Source organism: Brachyistius frenatus, unplaced genomic scaffold, assembly GCF_029030835.1.
Source record: "Brachyistius frenatus isolate BFR_SWC_R1_liver_20210118 unplaced genomic scaffold, ASM2903083v1 Contig_75, whole genome shotgun sequence".
Taxonomy (NCBI): domain Eukaryota; kingdom Metazoa; phylum Chordata; class Actinopteri; family Embiotocidae; genus Brachyistius; species Brachyistius frenatus.
The window spans coordinates 455,497-472,500 of record NW_027210674.1 but is presented as its reverse complement, the minus strand read 5'-3'; the positions used below and the strand labels follow the sequence as shown (position 1 = coordinate 472,500).

Sequence of the window (17,004 nt, the reverse complement as noted above, 5' to 3'; positions counted from 1 at the left end):
ATTGGTTCTTTTTGAAAGAAAAAATGTCATGGACCACATCATGGATGTAAATCATCATTATTTTTAACAGGACTTTTTCTTTGATCGTATTTTTACTGTGCAGCAGTTTACCTGCAGCCCCCCCATGGCTAAGCTCCGCCCCTCCTCTGAGTGATATGAAACTGAAACTGTGAGTTTCTGACTGACAGCTCTGACAGTTTAAGATGAATTAAATTAATTACCACACCCATAACTATCAGCTGGTTGATGGTTACTTTAATTATTAATCCGTGTTCGTATAATTTAGTTGACCCCGTGTGGCTGCAGGCTCCTTTTATACTTGACATATGAACTTTGACCTTGTCGGAAACTTTGCATCTCTCTGTCTGAATGTGACGGATTTGGGTCGGTAAATGTTTGGGAACCACTGCAGCAGGAACAGTGTCGTACAGAAGGTTAAAACATTTAGAAACTAAAGTTGAACCAGGTCTGTGTAAATGTTCCCAAAACAAGGACCTGAATCATCATTTTTCAGAAGCTCTGGGTCGGTTTCTGTCTGGTGTTTTGCAGCTGGTTTCAGTGTGCAGCTTCATGTGGGAGCGAGTGATGCTGAAGGCCGCAGAGCCTCACATGTCCACACAGAGACGTGGCTGGGCCAGAAAAACCACAGAAACCCAAGCAGATGATGTTTCCACCTTCTCTTCCTCCTTTTGTTCCTGTCCTCCATCCAACTTCTCATTCTCTCTTTCTTTAATTTCCTCATCCTGCGCTCCACTTCCTGTTCTACTCAGATAAATACTTCTTTGTCTCAGACCAGCTTTAGGAGGACAGTGGGTTGCCGTGGTTACACTGGTCTCTGTGGAGATTTTATTTATTTTTTTAAGCAGAGTGAGACATCCTGCAAAAAAAAAAAAAAAAAAAAAAAAATCACTGAATGTAAATTACTGCTGAATTAAATGTCACAAACTACTGAAGAGTGTGTTGATAAAAACACTTAACGAACCCCACCGAATGATGATGAGTAACAAACTGACAGACTTTATTCATATAATAATGTCCTGCTTTGTGGTTTAAATCAAGTGTTAGACTAACATTTATTTCATGATGTCCTCTGAAAACCTTTCACACTGATTCTTCAGATTGTGAAAAGAAAACATGTCCCATGAAGAAAAAGTGATAATTCCAGTGAAAATAAAAAATTCTCTCGTATAAAATATTTATATTTGATTATTTAAAGAGTCTTTTACGCAAATGTAACACTTTTTAATTTAATAAATTATATGATTACATGATAGACACAAAATCAGTTGTCCTCAGGAAACAGATTATCATTTAATTTGGATTTAAAAAAAAGTGTTAAAAGCTATTTTAATGTATAATTTACATGCCAGTTGAAAAAGTAGAGTAAAAAAACCTCTCGAGATTTAAAAACAGTACATTTTTTACAATATTTGTTCTTATTTTGTGGTCTGAAGTTTTTGTCAACACGTAAAAAAAGGTATAAAATCAGGCAACCAACGTTGCTAAGGACCCTTTAGCTGCTAAATGCTACCAAGTCAAACAAGACCCTGCTAATTTTTCAATAATCTTTGCATATTTGTTTTTATGTCGCTTTTGTCACAACCATGACGTGTCAACGCCGTCAATTTAGTTCCACCATTTCCCAATCATTTCATAAAATTTGAGCATATTAAATACGATTAAAGTCATCAAAGTATCGCCGTAGTATAGATTGATTGTTGGGCCCTTGTTCGATAAGCATGCTAGTTTAGATTTCTTAAAATTAAAGTATTTGTATTTTCAAAATGATAACCTGTTTTATCCAAACTCTGGAGAATCCGTGTTCAGTCTTGGATTTGGAGAAATCCTCATCGCTGTGTGAAACCAGAATTCGTGTTGAGTTCACCTGCTTCCTGCTTCCTGCTGTTTCATCCACCCTGAAAACATCTGGGGGAAACCCCGTTGAGTCGCACTGCACACATATTCAAATGCAAATCAAAGTATTTATCTGTCTGACTTGAACTTTTTCTGTTTTTTGCTGTTGTTTTTTGTTCCATCGTCCAGGAGCCCGGTGTGAGGAGTGCGCCCCGGGTTACTACGGCAACCCCTCTCAGCCCGGAGGCCGCTGCCAGCCGTGCCAGTGCAACAACAACATCGACATGTCCGACGTGGACGCCTGCGACCGGCGGACCGGGCGGTGCAGCCGCTGCCTCTACAACACGGAGGGGCCCGACTGCGGCGTCTGCAGGAGCGGATACTTCGGGGACGCTTCGCGCCGCAACTGCAGGAGTGAGGAACACGTTCTCAGAAGACGTCCCATGAAGAGAAAACACACCGACTTACATGTGAAGGACGATGTTTCCTGTTCCTTCAGAGTGCACCTGTAACTTCCTGGGAACGGAGCGCAGCCAGTGCATGGAGCGGGAGGACTGTGTGTGTCAGCGGGCCGGCGGTCAGTGCCAGTGTCTGCCCAACGTCATCGGCCTGACCTGCGACCACTGCGCCCCCAACCACTGGAACCTGGCCGGGGGGGGAGGCTGCGAGCGCTGCGGCTGTGACCCCAACAACTCCGTCACGTCCTCGTGTAACGAGGTGGGGAACTCACGACCCTGAACGCATCGTTTTTACTCTTGTTTCAGCAACTTAAACAGTCAAATTCACATTTTTACAACTGTTTTTCATTTTTTTAAAATTTTTTGTTTACAGCTTTTTAGAGTTAAGCCCCAAATTATTCATAACCATGTCACATTTGAATGTTTAGCGAATTTTTATTTGACCAGCAGCTTTCATCATCTGTAAATAACTTAATGATATAACATTGGAAGACATTTTGCAGAGATGTTGATAATAATAATAAATAAATAACTATTTCCATGTTCTTTTGACACATTTTACTAAAATGTCCAAAGTTCTCAGTGTTGTCATCAACTACAAACTGAGAACAGCTCATGCAGTAGTTTTCTAGTCCATTGCAAGTCATAGACATGATGTTTTTCATAGAAATGTAAAAAAAACCACAAAAAAACCCGTGAAAAGTATTTAATGTTTTTATTTTTATCTCCAGCACGATGTCTTTACATCCTGTTTCACTTGGTTTTTCCATTTCCAGCCACAAGAAAAGTATCAGTCAATTCACTGGACATGAACATTTGACATGTATGTGAATGTTTTTGGGCTGAACTGTATATTAAAATAGTTTATAGACAATTCAACAAAATACAATTAAAACACTGTTGTATTTAAAATGTATGTATGTATTTAAAACACTGTTTGTGTTTGTGCAGTTCACAGGTCAGTGTCAGTGTCGGGACGGCTTCGGAGGGAAGACCTGCACCGACTGTCAGGAGAACTACTGGGGAGACCCAACCACACAGTGCAGAGGTCAGAGCTCGCTCTCTCTCTCTCTCTCTTTATCGCCCTCTCTTTTTCTTTCTCTCTCTCTCTCTTTCTCTCTTTTTTGTTTTTTGTTTGTTTGTTTGTTTCTCTCTTTTTGTTTTTTGTTTCTCTCTTTGTTTCTCTCTTTCTTTCTTTGTTTTTTGTTTATTTCTCTCTTTCTTTCTTTGTATTGTGTTAGTTTGTTTGTTTGTTTCTTACTTTCTTCACTACAGCAGCATAGGTTCAAAACATGGAGTGTAAAAGCAATAAAAATTTACAGAATAAAAATACAGGTAGTAAAATATAAAAATGTAAAAATTTACATTATATACAAATTAAATTGAAATTAAACAAGTGCTAATAAGGTGGTTGAACATGGTGATGTTCTGAAAAACATGGTGATGTTCAAGAATAAATGAAATGATTAAAAATAAGTATTTAAAAAATTCAAACAGCTTTTATTCTGGCTGCCACTTATAAACTTGCACGTCTTTTCACTCTTTTCAAAAACGGACTATTTGAACTGTTAATTCTTCTAATGTCAAACTAAACTAACGTCAGTTGACTTTGTTCAGGAGTTTCTACTCAGACAGACCTGCAGCTCATTTGGATGAACACTGAAACTCAGAGAGCTGCTGTAGTAATGAATGCAGAGCTCCTCGTATGATGTTAATCCAACATCAGGTGGAGACGAACAAATTACAAGTGAAAGCCGAGCTGTGATTATAAACGAGGCTCCTTGTTCCTCCCGTCTGTCCTCCAGCGTGTGACTGCGACTGGCGCGGCATCGAGACGTCTCAGTGTAACCGGCTGACGGGTCACTGTGTCTGCCAGCAGGGGGTGTCGGGCGTCCGCTGCGACCAGTGTGCTCGAGGCTTCTCGGGTCAGTTCCCCAACTGCCAGCCCTGTCACCAGTGCTTCGGGGACTGGGATCGCATCGTGCAGGTGCAGCTTGAATACCAAAACAAACTGAATAAATTGTGAATGTACTGCTGGACGGAGGAGTCAGAGAGAGTCCTTCCCTTCACCGTGTCGTCTCGTCTCCAGGACCTGGCCGTGCGTACGAAGGCGCTGGCGGAGCGGGCCCATGAGATCCAGACCACCGGGCTCACCGGACCCTACGAGAAGGCCTTCAGGGACCTGGAGGAGAAACTGGCTCAAGCTCAGGGCATCGTTAACGCTCGCAACGCCACGGCTGCAGCCGTCGCTACGCTGATGGAGCTGATTGAAGATCTGAGGTGCAGCTGGCGGATTACACTGCATCTTACACATGGAAATATACAACCACCAAAACGTTGGGACGCTTTTAAATGTATGTAAAAACAAAAGGCAATAATTTGCGAATCACATAAACACATATTTAATTGCAAATAGACCAAAGACAACATATCAAATGTTGAAACAGAGAAATGAGTTTTGTTTTTCAAAAGAAATATTCTTATTTTGAATTTGATGGCAGCAACACGTCTCAAACAAGTAATGACAGAATCAACAAAAGACTAGAAAAGTATAGTTTACACAACGTCCCAACCTTTTCGGAAACAGGGTTGTCCATCTATATTTACTTTGTCTCTCACTTCGGCTGGCAGCATTAAGATCATTTAAAAAAATTCCAGTTTTTCTGCATCTTGTCCACAGAGCTCAGATCGGTGAGACCACGGACACGCTGAACCGTCTGGAAGGAGACCTGACCGTCGTCCAGGACAGCAACTCCGAGGCCAGCAAGGAGCTGAGTGCTCTGGAGAGAGAAGCTAAAGAGCTGAACCTGACGTCCGAGCAGCTCCACCGGCAGCTGAACATCCTCAAAAACTCCAACTTCCTCGGTGAGAAAAAAGGGGAATCAGGAATCCGAAGTCCAGAACGATCTTGATCTCAACGCAGCATCACTTTAATTCCCCTGAAATGAGATGAAAGTCCTCTCCTCTTTCCTCCAGGGGCGTACGACAGCATCCGCAGCTCCTACAACAGGTCTCGTGACGCCGAGCGACGCGCCAACGAATCGACGAGCACCCGGCCGAGCACCGTCAGCCGGTCGGCGGAAACCCGGCGCCGCGCCGAGCGCCTCATCGCTGCGAAGAAGGACGACTTCAACCGGAAAAATGCTGCAAACAAGCGTGCGCTGGGAGACCTGAACACCCGAGCACAGGGCCTGGACATGAAGAAGATCAACGAGAAGGTCAGACAGAAGTCACTGCTAAGTCTTGTTGTGCCTTTTGTTTTGGCCAAATAATACAAAAATAAAATTGCAAAAAAATGTAAATAAAAATGAAAATGTCAAAAATCTACAAACTAAACGTCCTTTCTGGTTTCCACTAGTCTTACATATACACCTCTTAACACCTGTACCAACAGGTGTGCGGCGCCCCCGGTGATGCTCCCTGTGGAGAGAGCCCCTGTGGGGGTGCAGGTTGCCGTGACGACGAGGGCAACCGTCACTGCGGAGGCCTGAACTGTAACGGCGCCGTGGCCGAGGCCGACAACGCTCTGGAGAGATCCAAGCACGCAGAGAAGGAGCTGAACAAAGCGATCGGGGAGGTGGAGGGACTCTTCACCAAGGTCTGTTTCACCGACACAAACACACCATCTGGGTTACTATGGGATACGTTTGGTTTTATTAAGGACGCAGAAAAACGTATTCACACCCAGTGATATGAACTTCTTCCTCTTCTTTGATGCATTTACGCCAGATTATGAAACGTGTTTGAATTTAATTAAAGGTGGAGTTTTTAGAGACCTTTGTGTACAAAAACAGGCCTATAATTTTATATTATTTTTGGTTATCAAACTGTGTGATATGGTTTTATCCACCTAATACTTTAAGCAAATTGATGATGTACATCACACAAGTCATGATTTGAATGGATGAATTACAGTGGAAGTCGTTCCCTCCAGGATGTCGACATCTTGCAATTTTTTAGAATAAACTTTTCAGACAAAACTGACTTTATTACCAAAAATAACTTCTCATCTACAATCAGAAAGGTTCTGCTCCCTATAATCACCAAATAAAACTAAAACCGGAATAAGAGGAGAAACAGGAAGTGACGGGGTTTGTGGGAAATGTGGTCTTCACATTAAAATGATGATTAAATGTTTGTGATCAAAGGAAGTGATTCCATATTCCTGGATGTTAAATGAGTTTTCTCCACACGTCCAGTTGTCAGAGACGTCTCTTTGTTGGTTTCATCCAGCAGGTCTATGTGTTGAATGAACATGAATTAAACAGCATCTAAAGCTCTTATTTTGACAGCTGATGTAGTCCTTGTTTCTATATTCCAGTCACAGACGGTCTGTTCTGGAAACATACGCAGCTTTTAGGACCTTTTAGGACCTTTTAGGACCTTTTAGGAACTTTGATCTGCACAGTTCTCTAAGTTCAATAAAAGATTAAGATTAAAATATTTCTGTGATGTGCAGCACGATTATTATCACAGGAAGTGATTACATATCATTGCTTATCACAAAGTGCTTAAGAAACAATAATAATAAAAACATTTATTGCAGCAATTTTACTGCAAAAAAACTCATTTAAAACTGAAAATAACATCACAGTTTTTGAAGAAAGAAAAATCGCCACAAAATCAAAAATTTGTTATCACAACAATCAAAAAAAAACCCTGGAGGGACTGATTACTGTGAACAGATTCAAGGCCTCAAGGAAATAAATCAATCAAATCAGAATAAACAATAAATAAACTAAAGGAACAATAAAAATCAATACAAACAATAAATCGATTAGTGGCTGGTTAGAGAAGGAGTGACAGTAAGTCTGGGTTCTTTAACTTGTGACCTTCAACAGGGTTTCAGGTCCCGCCGGCAGCGTGTTCTCCAAAACCTGGAAAACTGATCACATTAACAAGTCTTGGAAAACGTTGTTAAAGTAACCGGAGAAGAAGATTTCCTCTGAGAATCTCAACGCTGCCTTCAGGGAGAGTTTCAGCCTCCAAACGGAGACACAAGTCTTCTGTTAGCGTTAACTTGTGTTTCCTGCAGGTGGCCGAGGCGAAGTCCAAAGCAGAGGAGGCGAAGAGTAAAGCTCAGGCAGCGCTGGAGAAAGCTGCAGCCACCAAGACCACCGTGGAGCGATCCAACAACCAGCTCAGAGACCTCATCAAGCAGATCAGAGACTTCCTCACTCGTAGGTCGCTCTGCACCAACAGCAGCTCACCTCTCTGTCTCACCTGTCTGTCTCTCCTGTCTGTCTCACCGGTCTGTCTCACCTGTCTGTCTCTCCTGTCTGTCTTTCCTGTCTGTCTCTCAGAGGAGGGGGCGGACCCCGACAGCATCGAGGCGGTGGCCAACCACGTGCTGCAGCTCTCCATCCCGGCCTCGCCGCTGCAGATCCGACATCTCGCCGATGAAATCAAGGAGCGAGTCCGCAGCCTGTCCAACGTGGACGCCATCCTGCAGCAGACGCAGGACGACGTCCGCCGAGCCGAGCGGCTGCTGCTGGACGCCAAGAGGGCCAGGTAGTCCCGTCCGTCCCGTCCACACGCCCGTCTGTCGGCAGCGCCGGCCGCCAGTGACTCTCTGTTGGTGTTCAGGCATCGGGCGGAGGGGGTGAAGACCACGGTGGAGACGGTGAAGGAGGCGCTGGCCGGAGCTCAGACCGCCCAGACGGCAGCAGAGAAAGCCATCGCAGGAGCCAAAGCCAACATCGGGGAGACGGAGAACCGGCTGGCGGAGGTCAGCAGGAATCATTAGAATAAGAACACTTGATGTGTCGTGAGCGGCGGAGGAGGCGAACTCAGCAGGGAGTCGGAGACGAGGAGAAGAAGAGAATAACGGTGCTCAGATTCAGATTTGGATCGTTGCTGACAGACACTTTATTCTCGAAATGAAAAAAAGAATCAAGTTCGATGCGGTTTTAAACACTAATGTAAAAGATGATGTCAACGCTGCACAGCAGGGGGGCCACACTTTACTGGCTTGTGGCTTTTTTTTTTATAAAGCGTGATCTACCAGCCCCGACTAAATACGATGGAGGTTGAATCTGCTAAAATGAGTCAATGCAGATTTAAAGGTTGCTCATACAATTATGATACATCCTAACAAGAATATCCACATGAAGACAAACAAATATGCAAATCCTCTTTTTTGGCTTAAACCTTTCTGGTAAGAAAAATCAAGTGTAAATAAAAACCGAAGCGATGTTTTGATGGGCTTCACTCCAACATTTTTTAATCAGCCAGAGAAAACAAACAGAAAAACACATTCTCACCTCGGCTGCTCGATCCAGCTGCTGCAGCATTGCTGTGCAACTTGTGAAAAGTTACTCCGTGCTACACAGGATCAAAACCAGCACAAACACACTCTGTGAGGACATCGTGTCAGAAAGATTATATTTCATCGTGCTGACTGATGTTGTCCTCAGATCGAGTCGGAGACGTCCACCAGTGAGAAGGACCTGAGTGAAGCGGTGGACCGGCTCGGCACGCTGGGACGGGAGATCACCGCCCTGAAGACCAAACGGGCCAACAACAGCATGGCGGCGGCACGAGCCGAGGAGACGGCCACCATGGCACGAGACAAGGCCAACGAAGCCAAGCAGGTGTGTGTGTAGGTGCGTGTGTGTAGGTGCGTGTGTAGGTATGTGTGTAGGTGCGTGTGTGTAGGTGTGTGTGTAGGTGCGTGTGTGTAGGTGTGTGTGTGTGTGTGTGTGTGTGTAGGTGCGTGTGTAGGTGCGTGTGTAGGTGCGTGTGTAGGTGCGTGTGTAGGTATGTGTGTAGGTGCGTGTGTGTAGGTGTGTGTGTGTGTGTAGGTGCGTGTGTAGGTGTGTGTGTAGGTGCGTGTGTAGGTATGTGTGTAGGTGCGTGTGTGTAGGTGTGTGTGTAGGTGCGTGTGTGTACGTGCGCGTGTGTGTAGGTGCGTGTGTGTAGGTGCGCGTGTGTGTGTGTGTAGGTGTGCGTGTGTAGGTGTGTGTGTGTAGGTGCGTGTGTGTGTAGGTGCATGTGTGTGTAGGTGCGCGTGTGTAGGTGTGTGTGTGTGTGTAGGTGTGCGTGTGTAGGTGCGTGTGTAGGTGCGTGTGTGTGTAGGTGCGTGTGTGTGGAGGTGCGTGTGTGTGGAGGTGCGCGTGTGGAGGTGTGCGTGTGGAGGTGCGCGTGTGTAGGTGTGCGTGTAGGTGCGTGTGTAGGTGTGTGTGTAGGTGCGTGTGTGTGTGTGTGTGTAGGTGTGCGTGTAGGTGTGTGTGTATAGGTGTGTGTGTGTAGGTGTGCGTGTAGGTGCGTGTGTAGGTGTGTGTGTGTAGGTGCGTGTGTGTGTGTGTAGGTGTGTGCGTGTAGGTGTGTGTGTGTAGGTGTGTGTGTGTAGGTGTGCGTGTAGGTGTGTGTGTGTAGTAGGTGTGCGTGTAGGTGTGTGTGTGTAGGTGTGTGCGTGTAGGTGTGTGTGTGTGTGTGTGTAGGTGTGTGTGTGTGTGTGCGTGTGTGCGTGTAGGTGTGTGTGTGTGCGTGTAGGTGTGTGTGTAGGTGTGTAGGTGTGTGTGTGTAGGTGTGCGTGTGTGCGTGTAGGTGTGTGCGTAGGTGTGTGTGTGTAGGTGTGCGTGTAGGTGTGTGTGTAGGTGTGTGTGTGTAGGTGTGTGTGTAGGTGTGTGTGTGTAGGTGTGCGTGTAGGTGTGTGTGTGTAGGTGTGTGTGTAGGTGTGCGTGTAGGTGTGTGCGTGCGACACAGCTCCCATATAAAAACCTCTCTCCCGTCCGGACGCTCAGATTCTGGACGGCCAGCTGACGGATAAATACCACGAGGTGCAGCAGCGGGTCGACACCAAGGCCAAGGCAGTGCAGGATGCCAAGAAAAAGGCGGAGAGTCTCCGAGACCAAGCGAAGGAGCTGCTGAAAGACGCCCAAGACAAGCTGCAGAGACTAGCAGGTACTTCAGATACAGGGTGTGTGTGTGTGTGTGTGTGTGTGTGTGTGTGTGTGTGTGTGTGTGTGTGTGTGTGTGTGTGTGTGTGTGTGTGTGTGTGTGTGTGTGTGTGTGTGTGTGTGTGTGTGGAACAGGTGGATAGTGTTTGTGTTTGTGAAGAAGGAAACTGGCCCGTAATTTAAAAGATACACAATGAGTCATGTGTATGTAGTTAGCAGAAAGAAATTTTGATTTTATTAAATATTTTATTTAAATTATATTTAATTGTTACATTCATGTAGATGCAAATAAAATGAATAACCAGAATGCAGAGAGATCAACAGCTGTAGTTTAAATCAATCAAACCTGACATGTGTGGCTATTTTCAAACATTTTCAGACAATTTACAGCAAAAATCTGTTTATATGTCTGAACATGTCGGGAGAATAACAATCTGATAAACAGAACGTGAGTAGAAACAGTTCATAAATATACATAGAAGAGAGAAGTGAAATCATGACAAAAATCCAGTGTGGAGAAGGCAGAAAAACAAGAATTAAAGTAAATAACTTGTGCTTTATATTTACGATATAGACGTGAGAATATTGGTCATCTTTCTGCAAACAGAGAATAAAGTCCCCAGAATGTGGCACCATTCTTTCAAGCTTTAATTCTGCTTTGAACTTTCATTTTCTGATGAATTCAGTCTGGTAACTCTGAGCGTGTGCAGCCAGTCTGAAGCGCGGAGCAATCAGAGACCAATAAGCTGGTTAACCGTGTTTGTCACGCCCCTCCTTCACTGATTGGACGGCTGGTGACGGTGACAAGCACAATGTTAATATTTTATTAACTCTCTAGATTATTCTGTCCTAAAAAAAAAACCCAGTTTGGTGGACACGGTAGATCACTGCAGCGGTGGCGGAGTGTCAGACGGATTTGGCGCGAGCTGATTGGTTGAAATGAACCTGAAGCAGGATGAAAGGATTGCAAACAATTCTCTATGGAGGGTGGACAGACCAGTTAAATTGGGTCTGGGTCGTAAATCCTACACAATTCAAGTTTGTACTAGTTTCTGTCTCACCGCCAAAGAACCTGTTGCACCAATTTCAGTCGTATCCTTGTTTATTTATAAAACTCTTGTGTGATCAAAGGGCCGTCTGACATCAGGAGGTACGGCCACATAAAGTTGTGTTTCATCAGCATGTGGAATAAGATGCGGTGCACTCTCACCAAAGAGCAACACACACACGAATTAAAAAAACAAGTGACCCCAAAACGGATCCTTGAGGAACACCACAAGTTTTTTTTTACAGTGTTTTAGAAATAGTTCTGGTCCACGTGTTCGCTCGGTCCAGTTCAGAGGACACTAACCTCCAGCTGTGTGACCATTCCTGAACTTCCTGGTTCCCACAGAGCTGGAGAAGAACTACGAGGAGAACCAGAGGAGGCTGGAGGGGAAAGCTCGCCAGCTGGACGGCCTGGAGGACAAGATGAGAGGAATCCTCAACGACATCAACAAACAGATCCAGATCTACAACACGTGCCAGTAACCGAGCCGGTCCGTGCATCACCGTGTTCACACGCAGCGCCATGGCAACAGACCGCGGAGGAAAACAGGAAACACTCCGCTAGTGAATGTGTGGATTTGTTTGTTATCATATTGAGATATAAAAACATAACCAGGACTGAATATGTAAAAGTTAGTCTCATATCACACATTTTATGTTATGTCTAATTTGTGCACATTATTTTGCTTTTATTTTGAAAAGAATCTTGAATGTATGCATTTAAATTAGTGTTTTAAATATAAAAATGAAAATCATATTTCAAAAAAAGTCCATCTTGCACAGATTTGGGAGAAAATAATGCTTTTGAAAATAATCTGCAGGTTAATTTTCTTTAGGTTATTCTTAATTTGAATTTTGCCTTTATTGGACAGTTGCTTTAAAACCATGTTGTTTTTTATGGAGATGGAACTGTGTTGCATCTAAATTTCTTCCCATTTTTTTCCACATTTGTCTTTAGAGCTGTGCTCATCAGACTTCAGTCAGCCTGCAGTGGAGCGTTTCTGCTGCAGGAAACACAACAGCTGTTTTTTTTATGGGGGTTAATGGGTGCAATTATGTTCTTTTATTGTCATTTATTTATGACATATATTTGTCAGGCTTTTTCAGTAAGAATTATTTCATTCGTATGGATTTAAAAATTTGGGGCTCTCAGATAAAAATCCCATGAAGTGGTTTAGGAATCCAGTTATCATCATGTTCGTCTTTAATCAAATGACGAGGGAGGTTGTCATGGCTGCGGTGGGAGGATGGCTGAACACGAAACGTGGAGAGAACTGTATGAAACAGTTTAATGTGACTGTGCGGCTCCGAGGTCGTTAGCATCATTACGTATGTGGGTGAAACATCTCAGACTGTCAGATGGAGCCGATGAAAAGACGTTATGGTCTGAATGAGGAAGGCTGACATGTTCTAACGTGGTCTGTGAACAGTAGGAACACTTTTCATTTAGGGAATGAAACGGCACAAATCTAAAACATTTGGGAAACAAGTTTATTCCCTTTTCCCCTGAGTGCTATGAAGAGATAGATACCACTTTTGTTTTTCCATTTAATATGAATTTGGAGGCAGGAGGCAGCTCAGTGACTCATGCGAGCCACCGCTCTCAGTCCAGAGATCGATTAACAATGAAGTCATCACCAAAATCATTTTTTATGAATGCCAAACCTGTGCTGCACAGATTGTAAATGTTTAAGACCGCAGTAATTGTTGAAGAGACAATCGTGCCTTGAACTGCCAATATTCTCGACACACATTCACTGTTTGCGTGACAATTTGTCTTTTAAGAATCACAATAAACCAAAAAAAAACAAAACTTTTTTTTAACCAATCAGCAACAGCCACATGACTGATGACTAATTACCAAAGCAAACATACCAAGAGAAACGTGTGTGAAGTTTTACAGTGTGCAGTTTTGGGAATAAAGCTTAAATAACTTAACAATTCTTTATGTTTAAGTACCTTCTTTTATCACGAGTGAGTCAGAATTAATTATTACACACTGTGATGATTTAAAAAGCCTCCACTGGTCCACTTTCTAAGCATGCTGTGTGGTTCAGCTCCGGGTCTGCCACGGTGTAAGATGTCCCACTTCTATTTTTGTGCTATTGAGCGCCGTCATGAGTCCTTCATCTGCCCTCTGACAGAGTCGTGTCTTTGTCAGGTTTTATAGCTGTCTGCTAGCCAAACCGCAGAGAGGAAAAGCCCATTTAAAGAGCAGCGATGAAGCTGCATTAGAATAAAGGCGGATCAAAAGGGCACTTTATTTATAATTTGTGTAGTTCTTTGCTTGTCAATATTCTTATTTTTAAATTAGCAAATGTTTTGATGACTTTTGGGAGTGCTATAGTCTTTATGTGTAATTTAGTTTTAACACAGTTGTTACATTATCAGATGAAAAACAATAGGTCTTCATCATCACCGGCATCACCTGTGGTGACATTTGGGACAAGGCCCTTGTCTAAAAATAGTGTGTGTCCCGGTGCATTAGGTCCGTGACTCTGCCGGCCCCCTTCGGTCCATGTAAAGAGATGACATACGAGCAGCGTTCAGTGTCGACTGTGGGGGATCTGCGATGCTTCACTACTGATGCAGAAGTTCTCCCAGTCCGGTCCAACCAAAAGTCCACCTCAAAACCTTCCTGCTCCACGTTTACTGTGTCTGATAGTTTGTAATAACTTGTATGTTATATTATATCCCTGTTTCCTAAACAGTTGGGACGCTGCGTAAAATGTAAATTAATACAGAATGCGATGATTTGCAAATCATATGAACCCATATTCAACTGAAAAAAAACAAAGACAACATATCAAATGTTGAAACTGTATTTTTGAACATATATTGTTATTGTTGAATATTATATAGTGAAAAATAAATGCTCCTTCTGAATTTTCTGCAATGTTCCTGAGCCCATGCAGTGATTTCCACTCCAGAATAGTGTGTTTTTAATGCAGTGCTGCCTGAGGGCCCGAAGATCACCACCATCCAATATTGGTTTCCAGCCTTGTCCCTTGTGTTCAGAGATTTCTCCAGATTCTCTGAATCTTTTAATGATATTATGAACCGTAGATGATGAAATCCACTAATTCTTTGTAGTTTTACGTTGAGGAACATTATTCTTAGATTGTTGAACTATTTTCCAACACAGTCTTTCAGAGTGGTGAACCTCTCCCCATCTTCACTGGAGAGACTCTGACCTCTCTGAAATCATCTTTTATACCCAATCATGTTACTGACCTGTTGTCATGGTAACCTCACTAGTTGTGAGATGCTCCACCAGGTGTTTTTTTTTTTTTTAATCTTTACAACTTTTCCAATCGTTTGTTGAACCTGTCTCAACTTTTTTGAGACATGTTGCTGCCTTCAAATTCATAATGAGCAGATATTTTTCATAAAACAATACAATTTCTCAGCTTGAACATTTGATACGTGGTCTTTTTTTATTGTCAATTCAAAATGGGTTTAACATGATTTGCGAAACTTCACATTCTGTGTTTTATTTACATTTTACACAGCGTCCCAACTTTTTGGGAAAAGAGGTTATGAACACCTGTTTTTAACTATTTAAACCTACAATGAGCTAGAATTTTAAAAGTATTAAAATTTGTATGTTGTGAGTTGTGAGATGTAAAAGTGTTATGATGAAAAGCACGATTGAATTGCTTCAACATTATCTCTGAATAAGTCTGTTGTAAAGTGTCCCGGAGCGGTCGGGATGGATTGTCCTCGATGGAGAGCAGTTTGTTCAGCGACCTCCTGCTACTCACTCACTCAGATGTGTGCAGGTTTTTACTAATAATATCTCCAGCCTTGTGAGGAACTTTATTGATCTTCTCCGGCTCGGATGCTGCTCCCCCAGCAGACCACAGATCAACAGATGACATTCGTGACCACAGACAAGTGGAGGATCTCTGATATCTTGTTACATGCATTGTAAGGTAGTCTGTTCATCCCCTTCTTGTACAAACAATCTGTATTGGCCTCTCGGTCCAGTCTGTTTACAATCAGGAGCAGCTGATTCCTGCTGCACCAATTCACAGTTTTCCAGCGGTCCCGTGAGCGCTGACTCCTTTCCAAACACCAAACCACCGGAGAGTCATCTGAGAAAGCTGAGGTGTACAAAGTGAACAGAAATGGAGACAAGTGGTGCACCTACAGTATGTTACTAACCTTTATATCCAACAGAGTGCTGCCCAGACACACAAACTGGGACCATCTTCCCTGCCTGGATAACCTTTCCTTGAGATGAGCGGAAACAAGGTGAGATACCTGAACCATGTCAGCAAAATTATTTATCTTAGCCTGAACAACGTGCCACATGACGTGTGTGTGTTAGAGAGAGAGAGAGAGAGAGAGAGAGAGAGAGAGAGAGAGAGAGAGAGAGAGCTTTTGGTATCTGAAGCCAGGAAAAAATATCTGGATTGCAGCAAATGAGTAAATCATATGTCAAAGTAAAACTATGAAAAAAAAAATCCCCCAACTCACAAATAATCCAAATAGGTAAAGAAAATAAACTAAGATATTAAGAATAAACACCAGAAAACAGAAATCCAATCTAAACATAAACTACAATGGTACAATTTACTAGACAGAGAATTTAAATTAGGAAAATATCTGACCCAAATAAAACATCCTGTAAAAAGACAAACCCAGACTAAACATAGAATCAGTGATCACACACCTACCATTGAAACTGGTCACCATAGAAGACAGAACAAACTGAATTTGTGTTAATTGTGAAACAGATGTTGAAACGGAAATTAATTTACTGACAAGCTGCTCACCATATAAACAATTTAAAGAAGACTTCTTCATAAAATTCACCCAGATAATCCCAGACTTCGCTGCCCGCCCAGAAAACATTGAAATGTTGTAATATTTCATGTATCTCTTCTTTTTTCCCTTCTTTTTTTAATTACTTTATCATTTATATTCTACAATTTATGTAATAATAATAATTATAATAATAAACTTTAATTGTATAGCACCTTTCAAACAAAAAATGCAGCTCAAAGTGCTTCACAGCAAGAAAAGTACATGCAGTGTTTCACATAAAAACAGATATAAATGAACTTGAAGAAATCTGAGGCACTCAATAGGGTGATTAATTAAAAAGCCTTAAATTGGTCATGGCTGTTCAATCATAGTAAAAACTCCTGCCAACGTGTTTCAGCCTCTCAGGGCTTCATCAGGTACAAATAAACTGCCTTTGGGCTATTCTTATGTGGTCAGTGGTCACAATGACCGGTATAGACCAATGAACTGTCAACATGGGTACATGGGCGCAGGTAAAGACACATGAAAGGACTGGAAACCAAATGCAGATATTAATACAAAATCTTAAAATATTCATAGTTTAACATACATTTAAACATTAAGTGGCAAGTAACATTTAAACTGACTCAGATATAAAGGAACATTTAAAAATGTAGAAAACAAGAACAGATAACGTCATAAAATTAAACACAAATAGAGTTAAAATATAAAATAAGCAATATCCATTTTACAGGCGCGGTAGTTCAATACATTTAAGACTGTATGGCTTTGGCAACATGTTTAATCCAAACGTCATGCCAATAATAATTAATATATAAATAATAATAATAAATAAATATTGAATGAAAATTGAATTGAGAGAGAGAGAGAGAGAGAGAGAGAGAGAGAGAGAGAGAGAGAGAGAGGGAGAAGGGGTGGAGCTACAAGTCACGTGAGCGCTTCAGCCAGGAAGTGGTTTGTGCGCACTCATT

General features: G+C 42.5%; 1 protein-coding gene across 1 annotated transcript in view; it reads left to right on the top strand.

Moving 5' to 3' along the window:
- lamb2 (laminin, beta 2 (laminin S)) overlaps positions 1 to 13,073 on the top strand; it is a 55,769-nt gene extending 42,696 nt beyond the window's left edge. Inside the window, exons 22-35 of the mRNA XM_069708357.1 lie at positions 2,044 to 2,268; positions 2,354 to 2,571; positions 3,264 to 3,360; positions 4,118 to 4,299; positions 4,402 to 4,592; positions 4,993 to 5,177; positions 5,289 to 5,530; positions 5,707 to 5,910; positions 7,348 to 7,492; positions 7,616 to 7,823; positions 7,899 to 8,040; positions 8,729 to 8,905; positions 10,058 to 10,217; positions 11,607 to 13,073. Of these exons, the coding sequence (XP_069564458.1) occupies positions 2,044 to 2,268; positions 2,354 to 2,571; positions 3,264 to 3,360; positions 4,118 to 4,299; positions 4,402 to 4,592; positions 4,993 to 5,177; positions 5,289 to 5,530; positions 5,707 to 5,910; positions 7,348 to 7,492; positions 7,616 to 7,823; positions 7,899 to 8,040; positions 8,729 to 8,905; positions 10,058 to 10,217; positions 11,607 to 11,743 (2,513 nt within the window). The 3' untranslated portion in view covers positions 11,744 to 13,073. The remainder of the gene's footprint in view (positions 1 to 2,043; positions 2,269 to 2,353; positions 2,572 to 3,263; positions 3,361 to 4,117; positions 4,300 to 4,401; positions 4,593 to 4,992; positions 5,178 to 5,288; positions 5,531 to 5,706; positions 5,911 to 7,347; positions 7,493 to 7,615; positions 7,824 to 7,898; positions 8,041 to 8,728; positions 8,906 to 10,057; positions 10,218 to 11,606) is intronic.
- Positions 13,074 to 17,004: the final 3,931 nt, after the last annotated feature.